General features: G+C 42.7%; 1 protein-coding gene across 5 annotated transcripts in view; it reads right to left on the reverse strand.

The window, feature by feature from the left end:
* Nucleotides 1–1,083: 1,083 nt before the first annotated feature.
* SOCS6 (suppressor of cytokine signaling 6) overlaps nucleotides 1,084–17,616 on the reverse strand; it is a 32,560-nt gene continuing 16,027 nt past the window's right edge. For 4 of the 5 annotated variants that reach the window (XM_039251944.1, XM_039251947.1, XM_039251946.1 and 1 more), the window contains 2 exons: nucleotides 3,392–3,641; nucleotides 1,084–3,200 (listed from right to left, as the gene is read on the reverse strand). In XM_039251944.1, the coding sequence (XP_039107875.1) occupies nucleotides 1,468–3,075 (1,608 nt within the window). In that variant the 5' untranslated portion in view covers nucleotides 3,076–3,200; nucleotides 3,392–3,641 and the 3' untranslated portion in view covers nucleotides 1,084–1,467. The remainder of the gene's footprint in view (nucleotides 3,201–3,391; nucleotides 3,642–17,616) is intronic. The other variant, XM_039251948.1, reaches the window with a different exon arrangement.

Below are 17,616 nucleotides of genomic sequence, written 5' to 3' on the forward strand. Positions count from 1 at the left end.
CATCTGAGATGGAAACATTCTCTAGACGGGGTACTTCCAAAATACTCACTAAAGAATAGTGTAGCGAATAAACACTGAGTTTCAAAAATAACAAAAGTACTGGGAATAACACACAACCCCTACCCCAACCCAAGCGACTGAATCAGAGATAAAATAACTAACGTGGTAAGACTCAGCTAAATTTAAAAGAGTATAAAAAAAAAAAAACACAAAAAAAAATTAGTTTTAAATGGCAGTATATGGTAGGCGACAAGACTTCCATATACCTGATATGGTTTTAACATTCTTCTCACACGATGCTCCACAGTTTCCACAGTTTTTCAACTAAAGTCATCGGGTTTTTTGGTTTTTGGTGGAGAGAAGGAAGAAGGGTCAAATCTAGCATATCGTAATAGTGACTACATAAAAGAATAAAAATCCGGCTCTAAAACAATGTTTTCTATTCAAATCAATTTAAAACTTTATATAAACTTAAATGTTGCAAGAGAACCCACTCTTTTTATGAAAATCAGTTCTACGTCAAGTTCACCCAAAGAAAATGTTGGCTAAGCTAAAAAAATCACAGAAAAAAACACTTTACCAAAGGAAAGTATAATTAATACACAAAAAAATTATCATCACAGGAAACTAAGATCATCTAGTATTTCTTCAATAATAGTTCTAGTCCCATAGGTCTTTTTATGTTATGCCAATTTGTACCAGAGCTTAATGACAGAAAAGGCAACACTTTCTATGTTGGTGGTATACACTTCTTTATGATTTTTTAATGTAAGGCCATTTATTAAAACAGACAAACCACACGATGAAAATGAAGGCAACAGAAAAATTTCACTTTTCACAACCAAAAAACAGCACAGCCTCAAAAGCAATTTAGAGTAAGTATTGTAAAAGATGTGTTGCAGATCTACATTCTAATACCCAAGATTATGTCAAATCATAATTCTAAATAAATCTTTCTAAAGTAGGAGATTAAAAATCATTTTCAGTGTATGTGTAAATCCTGCATTTTATCACACGGGTATGTTTATTCAACACTATCTTTGAAAATGGGCCATTTAAAGAGACATAACAATACTCATTCTGTAAGTTTCATTCAACTTTACTTAGGGTTGAATACACATGAAATGTGCTTTTAATGCATAAAAATCACAGTGGATAGCAGCAAAGGACTTTGGGGGGGGGGGTTAAGGAGAATCTGATCATTCACATTGTGATTATTCTGCACATTGATGAAAGAGAATTCACACTTCCAAAACCTCAAGACTTCCCTTTTTGAAGAACCAAAATAAACCCAAGACACCTTGCTGACGCTTCCCCACCCCTAACTAAACAAAGTGATTACTTTTACACATAAAACTGAAATAGTATGGCAGCAAAAGATTTTGATAACAATGAAAGTTTGTAAACTGTATTTCAATCTCTTTTCCTTATTCCCAAAGTGCAAGATGCGGGGGTTCTCATCATCTTTCAGTAGTGCTTCTCCTGTAAGTAATCCTTCATTTTGTTTGGCAAAGGCAGTTTCTGAATTAAGTCTATCCTGGTGTACTGACGTATAACGAAACGACACAGGTACTGCAAAGAGCGCACCTGCATGAACCGTGACACTGGGTTGGTCAGTCTGACCGGGTAGGTTGCAGATCCAGGCAACCGAGACCTTGAATAGCAAAAAGCTCCATTTTCAGAGTCCCTGATTGAATGCTCGATTAGATCAACTATAGATGTATGTCCTTCCACATCTGGTTGTTCATAAAAGCTAAATCTACCGTTTGAGTGTTCGATTCTCGTGTGAAGTGTTTTGCCATGGGAGCGAAAGCTCAAGCTTAAAAGGTAACGGTCGTCAGAACTATCCCGAACAAGAAAAGAGCCATCTGGCACATTTGCTAGCTTCCCTTCCGCCTCCCAGCGTGTGATTGGTCCCCAGTACCATCCTTGCTTCGCCAGTTTTTTCAGCTCCTCCGTAAGGCTGGTCACAACCATGGGACCACTACTCTGGACCGAGTCATAAACTCTTGCAACCCCAGGGGCAGAGTTAGGATCAAAATTCAAATGACAGCGCATACTTTCCGCCACGTGGGCATCTGTGCCGGTGAGCCCACCGAAGTGCCTTTGGATTGGATTGGTCTGCATTGGAGGTAGCAACGGTGAGAGTGGGGGGGCTTCGTCGTGACTCGCTCTCGGGCTCTGCAACATGACTCCCGTGGTGCCGATCAGCAAGCCGTTCACCGCCTGGTCCACGAAGATCTCCGGGGCCACCACCAGGTCCTGGTCTCCCTGATTCTCGTCTTCGGCGAAGGAGCTCCCTCCCACTTGCGGAGGGACCGCGGACACTTCCATGGGAGAAGAGCTGTCCAGACAATAGCTACGCGATCCTTCCAGAGGGTACATGCCCTCATCTAAAGGCACAGTATACTGAATGTAGTCCTGAGGCAGGAGTCCGATAACTACAGGCACATGTTCATCAAGGTGAAGATGCAAGTCCCCGTTCGGAGACTCTGAACTCTTGAGGGAACTACTCTGCTCCTGGCACACGGTCTCAGACTGGAGCTCGTGAAAGTCCTTCCGAACGCCATTCAGGGCTGGGCTCGGGCTGGAAGAGTGAACCAAGGCTTTGACTCTCACCTCCATCTTGATGCACGTCTCCTCGGAGTTCGTGGGCCGCAGAGGCCACGGCGTAGGGCTGTAGTGATGGTTGCGCAGCGAAGTGGACCTGATGGGCCTCTGGGCTCTCACGTCTTTGAAGACCAGGGGCGCCGAGGAAGAGGAAAAGGTGTCCTCGTCAGCCGAGCTCCCGGAGGGCACGCCGCCCTTGCCTTTCTGCTTCTGTTTCACAGACAGCCGTCGTTTTAACGTCCCCATCAGGCTTTCGCTTTTGGATCGACTTTTCCCCCCTTTTTCATCTTCACTGTTGAGATCGCAGCTGGCCATATCTTTACCATAGCAGCTTCCAAACAAGGAATCATCTTTTCCGAAATCACTGGCCAGTGAAGGTTGCTGCACCACCATGAAATCCGTCTCTTCTTTACTTTTATTCAAGTTGAACGATTTTCGGAAGGTTTTAAGACTAATTTTCTTCATTATGACTAGTTACCTAATCCAAGGGGATCAATTTCTCTCCGGAATATTATCCTCAAACATCTGGAGAGGCTGCAATGCTGCATCTATGTATTTTTCCAGCTTCATAGACACTTTGGAGCCATTTTCTAAAAAATAAAAAATAAAATTAAAAAAAGTCACATTTAAAAAGAATCTTTCCACAGAAATTTTATTCTACTGTTCCAATCCTTTAGCCTGCGCACAAGGACACGGGGGTTCCCTGGCGGTGGCCACGTGCGCTCACGGTCCCCGCGGCCCCGGCCCCGCCTCTCAGAATGCTGCTCAGGCAAACCCTCACCTTCCTCTTCTCCCGCCGCACCTGGCTGTGAACTGGACTCAGTGCTCGCGCCTTCGCCGACGCCGCCCCGTGAGGCCCACACTCGGCCCCCGCAGGGACCCAGATCTGCACAGTCCACACTCCCCAGCCTGCGCTCAGCTCCAGGCCGCCACCCGCAACAGCCCACGTGGTAAAGACGATGCCGAATCTGACCGGCAGGAGTCGGCCCGATTCCTCAGCAATCTATACACGCTTTCAAATATGGAAGCATCTGTAAAAATACATAAAAAGAATCTCATGATCTGCAACGATCTGGAAAAGGTCTAGAAATGCCCCTTTAGAACACCTGTGTGTTTCCGAGAGGGCCCTTTCACGCTCACGTTCCCAGTGCCTTGCGTGGAGGAGACTCCAAATGCTTGCAGCCTGGGACGTGTGCAACCCGGGTCACACCCATGAAAAACGAGACATGTGTCAGTGTGGATCTATTTTGAAGACTATGAAGCACATTTCCAGAATTAGTATTTCTTCCTCTCTTTTTTATTTTTTGTAATTTCACCTGGCAAATTTTTATACCTCTGCATCCAAGAATATATTTTCTAAACTATCTTGCACATCATTCCATCACTGAAGATAGGATTTCAATTCTGTAAAGACTTTCTGAATGTCATTTTATAGGGAAAAATTTTGGCCCCCAAAGTAATATTGGTAACAGTAATAACTGCTTTACAAAGACATTCTGTTTCAACTAGGCAGGATGCTTTATTTCCTCTATGTCCCTGCTCTGCAGTTTCTGCAACCATCAAAGTATACTGCTGTCGCAAGATGATTAGCTTGACTTGAGCAAAATGCTAATAAAACTAACAGCAAAATTCCAGTCTCCCCACCCGCCAGTTTACCGCCACTCTGTTTCCTGGCAAAGGACTACAGGCTCTAAGCTTGATGACGTTCATTACTTCCCTATGCATTTTCTAAGTCCCTGCTACATACCCAACACTGTATGGTCATATGCAGATTAATAAATTGGTTGTGGCCTCATAACCCAGTCGCAGATAGAGAGATTTATCAATGGGTAAATTATAATACAAATCTATTAGTAATATACTGATGAGGATATGGTGGGAACTGAGGGAGAGGTATCTTATAAAGGTTTACTTTATAGATAGAAAGGACTTGGTTACTATGTACACAGAATCTGCAGGAAATAATTTTTAATAAAAACCATTCAGATCAGACAACCTATCAGGGGATTAGCAATATCATCTCCATAAAGAAAAAAGCAATTTTAAAATCTTACTGTCATGTACTGTGTTTTTGAGCAAGTTGTAAAAAATAAAATGCATGTAAGCACTTGGGAGTACCAGTCACTTTTGAACATTATATTAAGCTGTGCATTAGAGGAACTCGTTATCCAGGTACCCTTACTTTCTACCTAATATCTAAGTTATTAACATTTTTAACTTGTTTGACAAAAATATGGCCATTTCATAAATGTGAATAGAAAATATAAGGACAATATACTTTAGCTGGCAAGTCCCTCCTGTTGAGTAAAGTACAGGTTTTGTAGCCAAAGACAGATTCCAATATCAAATCTCTTTTGACAAGAATAACAGTCCATGCACTTGGCTGTGACAGGTAACATCTGTAAATGTAAAACCACTGTGTAGTGGAATTAAGATATTTTGCTGATATGTGATTACGATGAATTACAACCTACCATTAGAAAGAGGCCAATATGAAACGTTAGTAAAATAAGCTGTTCATTTGGGAATAACAGTACATATAAAATTATGGTAAAATTTTAAAATGTCACCAAGTAAGAAAAAAGATCAACAGAAAGGAGACAGTAATCCTACTCATCACGGAAACAAATAAATAGTAAATAAAAATGAACCAGGTGGCTTTTTGGTAAGAAGTCAGTATAATGTGTTTGCATGACATGAGCCCAATCCATGGGCTCTGCAGATGGGCAAGCCCTGGACCCTGACCACAGAACCCCCCACCCTGATCATGGAACCCCCCACCGACCACAGAATCCCACACCCCAACAACAGACTACATGGCTACCCCCAAAGTTGTCAACCAGGGACTTAGTATCACTTAGCACACTTAGCGTCTACATACTACTTCCACATCCACTAGCCTTTCTACAGAAATATTTTAGGAAGGCAAAAAAAGTATCTTCGTGAAAATCTGTACGTTGCATGTTCACACTCCTTCATAAGAGTAAGAAATTTTAAAGATGCCTGAAAATCAGTTTGAAATTCTGTTGCAACTAAATACTATTCCAGAGTAACATAAAATAGTTTTGCCTTATTATATACGTGCATACCATGGACATCTCTGCAAACAGAAAAACACTACCACACAGAAGCAGGCTCACACGTACATGGAAACTTGACACTCAAAAGAAGGCAAACCAGAGGTAAAGGACACGGCTCAGGCCGTGGTACTAAGATAACTGGCTATACATCCGGAAAAATGAGAAAACTGGATTCCATACCTCATACCATCAATGAAGATAAATTGAAGTAAATTAAAAATCTAATAGTGAAAATCTCAGTTTACTTGGAATAAAATATAAAATATCTTTAAGCCTTTGAGATAGGAATAAAATTTAAGCACAGCATGAAAAGTTCAAAAGATACCACAGAGGGATGGGGATCTGTCAAATTCTTTTGCAAGCTAAGGAAAAGAGGACGGCCCTAGAATACCAAATGTCCCGTGAACTTCTCCTGAATCAGAGAGAACTTTCAAGTACAATTCTTCATGGTGTTTGAAACTGCATTTATTTGTCTTAACAGGCTGCAATGGCGACCTGAAGACTAATGAAGCCTCCTGTGCCAGCGGTGATTTTCTGGCTCACTAGCAACGAACCTAATTTTGTTCATACAAGAACTGGGCATCAATTCACACAGAGACTAAGAAAACTTAATCACCAACAGCTGTAAAGTATAAAATGAAAGGATGCAAATACAAGACAAAAATTATTCAGCTCCAGTAACAGGGACATTTGCAGTCATTACTGAAAATCAGCAAATTCTTGACGAACGACATCAATAATTAACACCCAGAAGGACTTCTAACCATCAGTCTGCAGGGTGACCCCAACCCTCTCAAACCCAAGCACATAAGTCACCATGAAGCCTGACCCAGAGGGTCAACCCCATCCAACTTTCTAGGAATGGTGTAAACCGTTAGTGTCGATCTTAATTACGAAGGCTTTTGTTTTCCTGCCTCTGTGCCTGTTTATGTTACTCCCTCCTCCTGCTAAATGTTTCTTTTTCCATAATCCACCTTTCAGATAATTCCTTGAGTGAATATTCTTCCTGAAATCTGCTCTGATCACCCAGCCAGAAGAGAGTTCTCTCCCCCCGTCTCTGAACTCCAAATACTCCATCTGCACTTACTCAATAGTATGTCACATAGTGCCCTAGAACTGCTTGTGTCCTATTCATACCGTATCTCCCCAAACAGATTGTAGTCCTTGAAGAGAAAGACCATGTCTTACTCATTCTTCTATTCCTAACCAGGAGGTACCATTAAATATTTAACATATACTGCTTCAATTCTTTGATACCAAATAAATATTCCTTCACTATGAAGTAAACATAGGAATGATGGGCCAGGAAAACCACACGGTGCAAAATGGGCTAAATCTCTTATCAAAATGGAGCAATCTAACTTCTATAAAAAGCCCTTATTATAAATGACACAGGAGCGGCAATTCCATCTAAAAAGGCCACACGGAGGGGTGCCCGGGTGGCTCAGTCAGTTGAGCGTCTGACTTCACCTCAGGTCATGATCTCATGGTTCGTGGGTTTGAGCCCCGCGTCGGGCTCTGTGCTGACGGCTAGCTAGGATCCTAGAGCCTGTTTCAGATTCTGTGTCTCTCTCTCTCTCTGACCCTTCCCTGTTCTCTCTCCCTCTCTCAGAAATAAATAAAACATTAAAAAAAAAGGGGGGGGGCCACATGGAAAAACACCTGCCTATGAGTTAACAAGCTCTATCATACAGAACCTATTCCCATACTTTCACATGGTATGCATGTATGGTATGTATGGTATGTAAAGGCTGCTGAAATTCTACCAAATAAATACTAATAAAGAGAAATAAATATATTAAATACTGCCCTCCCCCAATTACTCAGTTCCACATATTTTAAAAAAATTTTTTCATGTCTATTTATTCTTTTTTTTTTTTTTTTTTTTTTTAAAAATATTTTTATTTATTTCTAGGAGAGAGAGAGAGAGAGACAGCGTGAGCAGGGGAGGGTCAGAGAGAGAGGGAGTCACAGACCGCGAGATCATGACCTAAGTGAAAGTCGGACGCTTAACCGACTAAGCCACCCAGGCGCCCCAATGTCTATTTATTCTTTGAGAGACAGACAGACAGACAAAGCACAAGCAGGGGAGGGGCAGAGAGGGAGACACAGAATCCAAAGCAGCTCCAGGCCCTGAGTTGTCAGCACAGAGCCTGACGTGGGGCTCAAACCCACAATCCGTGAGATCATGACCTGAGCTGAGGTCGGACACTTAACCAACTGAGCCACCCAGGAGCCCCTAGTTGCAGAAGTATTCTAAAAATAAAATATGTTTTGATCTTGAAAAGCTGAAGATGAGTGAAAAGCAGAGTGCCCATGGCATTACCTACTTATGGATTATGCTATCATCAGGAAACAAAGTTATACTAAGTATGTGACTCTTAAGTAGGTACTACAGGCTGTGCTTTCTGCTGTAAGCTATTTCTCCTAAAGCTCTGCATGGTCCTTTCCCCACTCCATGTGTGAGGTCCTCTACTGACTGGATCAGGGGCACCTGGTGGCTCAGTCGGTGGAATGTCCTAAATCCTGATTTCGGCTCAGGCCATGATCTCAGGGTCTTGGGATGGAGCCCGGTGTCTGGCTCCATGGTGAGCATGGAGCCTGCTTGAGGTTCTCTCTCCCACTCTGCCCCTCTCCCCACACAAGCACATGCATGCATTCTCTGAAATTAAAAAAAAAAAAAAAAAGGTACTCTACTAGATCCAAGAGAAGTTATGCTGTTTGGGGCACCTGGGTGGCTCAGTCAGTTAAGTATCCAACTGCAGCTCAGGTCATGATCTTGCAGTTCAGAAGTTCCAGCCCCACATCGGGCCTTGCGCTGACAGCTCAGAGCCTGGAGCCTGCTTCAGACTTTAGGTGTCTCTCTCTCTCTACCTCTCCCTTCCACTCTCTCTCAAAAATAAACACTAAAAAATTTTTAAAAAAAATTGTTACACTGTTTGATACAAAACTAAGAGATGACATCTGTGGGCTGAGTCAGGTCAAAGAAATGATGGGAAAAGGTCGGACAGGGACACTGTGATACAGTATTCTTGAGAAGTAAACTTAAACATGACCAACCGTTAAAATCTTACGCAAGTCTGACCAGGCTGGAAACAAAGACACAGGGGCGGGTATCTGGGGACTCCTGACTGCCTCCTGCTGCGCCCTGCCTGCCAGCACGGACCGGGTAAAACCCACAAGCAGGTCTTACTGCCCGTGAAGCCCATGAGCTCACAGACCAAATGCCACGTCCACGTTCCTTCCATCACTATCATCAGATCCTCAACGGAGTCTTGACCCACAAGAGGTGTGTCTTCAGAGAGAAGCCAGCAAGTGGGAAGAAGGCCACACCCTGGTGGTAACAGCCCGCTGGCCCTGCCGCCATCGCGGTCACTATCTGGGGAGGGCAGACAGGAAACGAGTGGACCAAGGACACAGGGTCGCTGTCACTGTGACAGGCACTGTGACGGGAGAGGAAGCAGTTGGAGGGTACCGATGGGGGTTCCTGCTCGAGAGCCCGTCAGCACCCGCAGCCCCTCCGATCCTCTCTGACGGCCAAGGCTGGAATGATAGGCAGCAGGTCACGCGAAGGCAGGCTGAGGTGGAAAGAACAACTTTCTGGATTGAGGGAAGGGCAAGTTCAAGGGCCCTGAGGCGGGAAACTGCAGAAACATGGAAACACTGAGGAGCCCACCGCACCCGACGCACAGGTGGAAGGAGCAGGGGCACAAGACGGCACGTCAAGGTATCTGGGTCTGATTCTAGGTGCACTCAGAAGAATGAAAAGGTTTCAAAGAGCAGCATGTTCTGGTTGAACCATGCCCTTCCCAGTTTTGAGCCCACAGATCCTCCTCCCCCACATTCATACACAAACCCACCAGGACTGCAACTCTGAAGACAAAAACAGTATCAAAAACAAAAACCCAGAGGTCTCCAATTACTTTACCCAAAGAACAGATGAACACTTTCTTCATAAAAGGTAAGCTATTAACACAATCACTGGACTATCTGGAGCTGCCGGAGGGGACTGTCCAAGCGTCTCCTGCAGACCACACTATTAAACGACGGCTGGGCTGGGAGAGTTTCACGTTCAATGTATGAGCGCTGGAGAGAGTCAAAACTGCATCAACTGCATGCGAAGGTTTTATTAGTATATAATTTCCACTGACAAGTCATTCTTTATAACATCCCAGTTTACAGTATAGTTTTAGTGACATGGAAATTCAACTTCAACTAAAAGAATTGTTAAGTGACTGAAACGTGACCTCTGATAGGAAAGTTACAGTTGCAAACCTTCCTGGGTCCGCTGGTTACGAATACATGAGTATTCCATCAGAAACGTGCGTACGTGTGTGTCCAAGCGTGTAAGTGTGCAGACAGACAACACAGCACAAATAACACTGATTCGTCTCGGGGTTGGGTGGATAACACCCGGAGGACACGCTACGCACCTGAGTCTGAGCGGTCCGTCACTGGGTGCGTTCAGAGGAAGAAAACCCCGGAGCAGGCCGTGGAAAGCAGGCCTGGGCAGGAGGGTTTGGGGAAGGTGAGGCGGCCTGTATGGGGGGTGCAGCCCGATCTCCGGTCCACATACACTCTGCTCTTTCTCGAATCTGATCGGCAAACTGGGAACAGTAACACCCTGAAATGCTTTCCATTTCCCCCCGTGAAAAACGTGTCCTTACAGCCATACGGCCCAACTGGCCGTGACTCTCCCGTCCGTCCGTAAGCTGCCCTCCCCCTCCTCCACTTGATGCTCTGAGAATGTCACACACACGCTGCCGTTCAGGCCACCAGAGCCGCTGACCCTCACTTCCTTCCAGCCCTTGCTCAACTGTCACCTTCTCAAGGAGACCTACCCTGACCAGGTGCATCGACTGCAATACAAACCCTCTTCCTGTATCGAGTTACCTTTTCCTACAGTACGATAAACCTTCTCACTTCTCACGTGGTCTTTCTGGCCCTCCAGATATTGAAAAAGAATATAAGCTTTACGAAAGCAGGGATTTTAACTCCACTGTATTCCCAATGTCTCCCAAGAGTCCAGGACCACACCAAGGGCCTGGGAGGTGCTCAGTAATTGTGAGTAAATCCATTTTAAACATGCAAACCTGATCAGATGCCCTGCCCACCCCCACCCCCACACTCCCAACCTCAAGCCCTAATTTGACATATTTTAGAATAAAGTGACAAAATTCTTTATCATGGTCAATAAGGTCCTACAGTCTGGCCGTTCTTTACTTGAATTTTGCTCCAATCACACTCGTATTTACCACATTCTCAGTCAACACAGAACTCTTCCCATACTGCCCCTCTGATCTGAAATGGTCCTATCATTCTCCTCTCCAACTAATTCCTTCACACCTCAGGGTGTCCATCAATTCCTCAGGGAACCACAGCCTGCTCTCCTGGGTAGGTGCCCCCCACCCCCCCAGGATCTCATAATCCTGCATACTCCTCCCAGGATGTGTACTTAGATGTACTCCACACGAAGGCAAAGACCGTGTCAATATTTTCCGACATTTTAACCCCAACACATAGCGTGTTCCTGGCCCAAAGAAGGTACTCGACAAAAATGTGTTCAGTGTACACCACGGTGAAATGAAAGCGAACGCAGCCCCACACGATCGGCACCTGATGTCCGCGACTGTCCCAGCATCAGGGCTGGTGACAGACTCTGGTGTGACTCGCATTCGCATTCACACTTCAGTTAACCCCACGAGGGGCATCTGGCTGGCTTGGGCGATTACGCAGCCAACTCTGGGTTTCGGCTCAGGTCATAATTTTGAAGTCCGTGGGTTCAAGCCCCTTATCAGCTCTACCCTGACAGTGCAGAGCCTGCCTGGGATTCTGTCTCTCTCTCCTCTTTCTCTACCCCTCCCCTGCTTGCTCTCTCTCTCAAAATAAGGAAATAAATTTAAAAAACTTTTTTAATAAAATAACCTCACTAAATTTCAGGTTCTGCTTCGCACTACTGCACCCATTTTGTAGAAACCAAAGACTAACAACCACAGTAATGTACCTGGTAACTATCTATTTGATAACTATCCCTTCTTCAACTGCCAATCAATATGGAACTCAACACTAACATTAAACAAAAAATCAATCCCAGACATTAAAAACTATTTAAAAAAAATTCTATTAGGACATATGGCCTTCTATCTCTTCCATTCATTTTCTAGGCAAAGATCACTCTGGAATTTTTAAGAGTATCTGTTTTTCTGTTTGCACTTCCAAAAATATATGCCATCTTTTTATAGGATTACCATCTGTCTCATCATTCCTAACTAAATGTTCTGAATTAGTTTTACTGCTTTTCTAATTGTAAAATTTGAAGTTTACACATATAGTTGAAAACGTGTGTAAAAAAGTTCAGGGGAAAAGGTTTCAGACGAGCATACTTTTATCCGTACAGGCCACAGATAACGTCTTCAAACAATTTCACAGCCTCTGTTTACGGAATGGTTGGACGTGGTCATGCTGGTCGTTCAAAACCCTCATGAAAACATTTAAAACACAACATGGAACAGCTACTTAACACTCAGCAAATAAAAGAGCTTTGTTACTGCCAGTTTAACAAGCGAGGAAACCAGGTCTCAGAGGGCCTGAAAGTTGCCCAACAAAGTTAAATAACGTGTGACAAGGGGACAGCAGAGGTGCAGTCTGGCCTGGCTGCCACCGCGAATCTCGCGGTCTTCCCCTAACGCCGGGCCGCCAGGCCAGGACTCTTGCTGCTAACCCAGTCCACCCCCCCCCCCCCCCCCCCGCCCCGGCTCGGGCCGCCGACCTCCTCATCCTCGTCCAAGTTACTGACGACCACACGACGCTCTATGTACGTTCTACCTACTCAAATTCACGCTAGTAGAAACTACAACTGGGACTTCAAAATATTTATTTTTAAATGATAATATACTCCTCACATGTTAACGTAAATAACATTTTCCCAAGAAATAAATATATTTACCCAAACAATAAAAGTTCAGCGAGGGAAGTGGTGCTGTTTCACATCATTGTAAATCTTTTTTCTGCCTGACTTAAGCCAGCAGGACTCTCACGTTTCCATCTGCCTTCAATCTGTTACAAGATGTTGTTTCAGTTAGAGTGTAAGAAGAAAATCCAACCTCCTACACATGCATATCTGGGAAAGGGAGAAATATCTCCTTTAGTAAACTCTTCATATAACTGTGGATACTCTTTCCTGTGATATTATACCAAAAATCAACAAGTGACAGTTTCTTAAAAAGTTAGTTGCACTGGGAAACCTGAAACCCGTTCAATCGCTTTTTTCTCTATTACATGCAGATCCGTTGGCCCAACTCGCGTTTTGAATCAATCCTCTAGGTGTGTATGACCTTAGAACATTTGTATTAGAGATTTCGTAGTAGAGAACATGTGTATTAGAGATTTCATAGTACAGTATCAAAACCTCGCATCTGTTAACATCACCACTGATCTCATCAGAAAAGCCTAAGCCTTGGGAAGCAGGTTAAGCTAACAGTGGCAGACACAGTTCTCCACAGTTCTAAGTTTTGCTTGAAAGCTTGGATTTATCATTGACACCAATCTTGTCAGTGAGTAAGTAAAGTGAGTAAAGTGAGTGAGTAAAGTAAGCTCTATGCCCAACGTGGGGCTTGAATTCATGACCTTGAGATCAAGAGTCCAGCACTCCACCGACTGAGCCAGGCTGGTAAATGTGGTGTTTCATGAAACAGGAGCTATCTCAGCAATGCCAACAACGGCACAAGACCCCCTTCTCCCGTCAGCATGTGGGAAAAAGCATGTTCTACACGCCTGCATCTCATCATAAGCATTTTGAAAAGATGTGACCACAGGGTCAAGATTCAATAAATGCAGTCATTTTTTCAGCTTTGTCAATGACATTCTTAAACATAACTGTAAATTTCCTTTTACCACAAGGGCCTTGAAGTAAAGAATATAAAATAAGTGCTATGAAAGGGGTGGGTCCTGGGTATCTCAGGTGATTGAGCACCTGGCTCTTGACTTCAGCTCAGGTCATGATCCCAGGGTCGTGGGATCAAGCCCTGCTCTCTCTCTCCCTCTGCCCCCTCCCTGCTTGCGCATTCTCTCTCAAAAAATAAAAATAATTATTATCAAAGGGGATCCACAAACCATACTTAGAACTACCAGCTTAAAAGAACAAAAAGCCATTAAGGGAAGCAAGGCATCCACACAAAAAGTCAGCAAGACAAAGAGTTTCACTGTTGCAAATATATCTCTGCCTTAAAAGCTGACACTTTCTTAGCAAGTTCATGCCCTTCCACTGTAGTTCCTTGTATTCTACTCCACTGTTCCTGAATCCACAGAATTTGCCATTAACGTTATAAAAAAGTTTCCAGAAAGGGAGAAGTAGAAAGGAAGGAAAATAATAGGCTATATAATAAAAGAGAAAATAAGGGCAACGGCCAATATAACATGATATGATAGAATTTAGGTCTCAATGTTTGTTATGCCACTAAGTATGAATGGGATAAACTCAATTATTAGAAAAAAGATTTTTGGATGTCATTTTAAAATCCAGGGGCACCTTGGGGCGCCTGGGTGGCTCGGCTGAGTATCCGACTTCAGCTCAGGTCATGATCTCACGGTTCGTAGGTTTGAGCCCCGCAGCGGGCTCTGTGCTGGCAGCTCAGAGCCTGGAGCCTGCTTCAGATTCTGTGTCTCCCTCTTTCTCTGCCCCTCCCTTGCTTGCTGTCAAAAATAAATAAAATGTTTTAAAAAAGTCTCAGGGCGCCTGGGTGGGTCAGTTGGTTAAGCATCCAACTTCCGCTCAGGTCTCACAGTTCGTGGGTTCGAGCCCCGCATCGGGCTCTGTGCGGACAGCTCAGAGCCTGGTCTGTTTTGGATTCTGTGTCTCCCCCTCTCTCTGACCCTCCCTTGCTCACGCTGTCTCTCACTCTCAGAAATAAATTAAAAAAAAAAAAAACCCTTAAAATCCAGGGGCACCTGGATGGCTCATTCAGTTGAGTGTCCAACTCTTGATTTTGGCTCAAGTCAGGATTCCAGGCTCATGAGATCAAATCCTATGTGAGGCTCTGGCCTGAGTGTGGACCCTGCTTAAGATTCTTTCTCTCTCTCAAAATAAAAAAAGTAATAATAAAATAAAACAAAAAAGAAATATTAAAAAGATCCAGTCAAATACAGAAACACATTGAAACCAACTCTCTCAGAAAGTTTCAAAATATTGTAAAATCTCTATTAGCCTCATCTATCAAACTAGCCTCTTCTTCAGCGTCCTGTGATCATCCTATACCATCAACTGAATTACACGGACTTGTACTCTACTTGAGATAAGGAATGCTCTCAGTCTTTGTCAATGGTCCCATCCCCAGATTCTAAAACAGTACCTGGGTATGGCTGGTGCTTATCTGAATTTTTATGAATTTAAAGTCACTGTGTGTTTTAAGCATGTACACAAATAATTTTTTTTTTACTTCTTCCTACAAAAACAGTTAACTGATTTGAAAACACTAAATAATTGCTGCTGGTTAAAAAAACTTTTTTGTGGAATTAAGTGTAAACAAACCCACTCCAAAAGCCTAGGAAAAGATTACTTTAAACAAATCTAGGCCTTTGAACAAAGATTCTGGGGTGCCTGGATGGCTCAGATCACGATCTCATGGCGTGAGTTCAGCCCTGGTCCAGGTCTGTGCTGCCAGCTAGGGAAGAGCCTGGAGCGTGCTTCAGATTTTGTGTCTCCCTCTCTCTCTCCCCAACCCCCACTCATGTTCTGTCTCTCTCAAAAATCAATAAGCATTAAAAAAAAAAAAAGGACTACTTTCCTTTTTTTTTTTTGTGAGAGAGCGAGCCCAGAAGGAGCACAAGTGGAGGAAGGGCAGAGGGAAAGAGAATCCCAAGCAGGCTCTATCAGTGGAGCCCAATACCTGGCTGGGATCTCAGGGCCCTGAAATCAAGACCTGAGCAGAAGATTGCTTTTCAATGTAATTAACTTCTAATTCTACCTTTAGAAATGCCAAGTTGGAAATTAACATATAATGCGTTATTCAAGAACAGATTTTACATAATTCAGACTGACAGAGCTCAGTCAATACATACAGAAAAAACACCGGTCTTCATAAGGACGTTAATGAAACAGTGTATATTTACTTGTCTGAATTCAAAATAGAATGTTTAGGGGCACCTGGGTAGCTCAATCGGTTAAGGATCCAACACTTGATTTGGGCTCAGGTCATGACCTCACAGTCTGTGAGATGGAGCCCCGCATGGGGCTCTGCGCTGACAGTGCAGGGCTTCTTGGGTGCTCTCTCTACCCCTCCCCAACTTGTGCTTTATCTCTCTCTCAAAATAAATAAACTTTGAAAGTAAAATAAAATGTTTAAAAGTACATGACTCCATACTTCAGTGAAGTTTTTCAATTAACTGACAAACACCAATCCTAATTGTTTTGGGAAAAATATTCTAACAGAAAAGAATGAAAAAAGGAAAATGCTAGCAACAAGAAAGCTAACGTAACAATAATATAAGACAGTGTTACATTCAAGAAAAATCATCATATAACATAAAACGGGGCATAGTACATGAGGCATAATCCACAAAGAAAATAAAAGTGCCAAGAATCTTTACACACAATATGGAACAGCATTAAAATATCTCTTTCAGCCCAAGAACATAAACAAAAATGAACACAGATTTAAATTACATATTACTTTATAGAAAAAGCGAGAATATATCTCCTTTCCATGAACTTATGGAATAGCTGCTAAATGTGACAACAGTCAGCCACATTGAAAATGTCAGTAAATTAAAAAACCAGAAATACCTCATTAAGTGACCACTGGACAATAAAACTGAAAAGGAAAACAGAAAAAAATATATAAATAAAAATTACCAAACATCCTCTTGAATCAAAGAGGAAATCTCAATGAGAACAAAAATGGTACGCTCTTCCTAAACTAACATAATGAAAATGCTACAGATCAAAATCGATGCAATTCTGCGAGACCCTAAAACTGTGCTCACAGAAAACTTCAAAGCTTTAAACATGTACAAAACTAAACAGTAAGGAATTATAAGAAACTATGCATTCAATTCAAGAAACCAGCAGTTAGAGCCCAAAAAAAAAAAAGATGAAAACACAAATTAATGAATTAGAAAATAAAAAGTAGTAGTAGTAAACAAGAGTTGATTGATTCTTTGACTAAACAACAAAAAGTTGGTGAAAAACTGGCGGCCATAGTCAAGGAAAAGGGAAAAACACATTTATATGAATTAAAATGAAGAGAGTAATAATTACAGATCCATGAGAAATCAAAATATATAAGAGTACTTTGAAAACTCAATAAAAATTTGAAACTCAGATAAAATGAGTAATTTGGTGGCAAAACATATGTATTGCCAAAATTTGCACCAGAAGAGATTGGTGCACTGTCAGCACAGAGACCAGCCTGAGCTTGATCCCACCAACCGTGAGATCATGACCTGGTGAGGTCAAGAGTCAGATGCTTAACCAACTGAGACACCCAGGTGTCCCTGAAAAACAAATCTCAAAAATCAGCAAAACCTGAGGGAGTGTCAGGGAAAGGATTCAAGTAGGGTAAGGCGCATCTCAGGACTGGCAGCATGGCTGAGAATTTATAAATTTATAATTTACCATAGAGCAAAGGAGCAAAATCATGACCACAGCTACAAATCATAAAAAAGATGAGAAAAAATGACAACCCTAAACCCCCCAAAACACTCCTTAAAAGAGGAGTAGATGGACATGTAACATGCTATATGTTACACAAGAGCCACATGAATAACAAAGAAACACTGAAAGCCAACAACAAGGATGCCAATGATCAAGTGTTAATTAGCATTATTTTCAATGTATTACCTAATTAATTAGATAAGAGTAAGAAGTAAGTATAAATATTGCAAAGGAGGAGACAAGCTGGCATTATTTACAGATGACATGACTGAATGA

This window comes from Hyaena hyaena, unplaced genomic scaffold (genome assembly GCF_003009895.1).
Source record: "Hyaena hyaena isolate Hyena2069 unplaced genomic scaffold, ASM300989v1 scaffold_404, whole genome shotgun sequence".
Taxonomy (NCBI): Eukaryota; Metazoa; Chordata; class Mammalia; order Carnivora; family Hyaenidae; genus Hyaena; species Hyaena hyaena.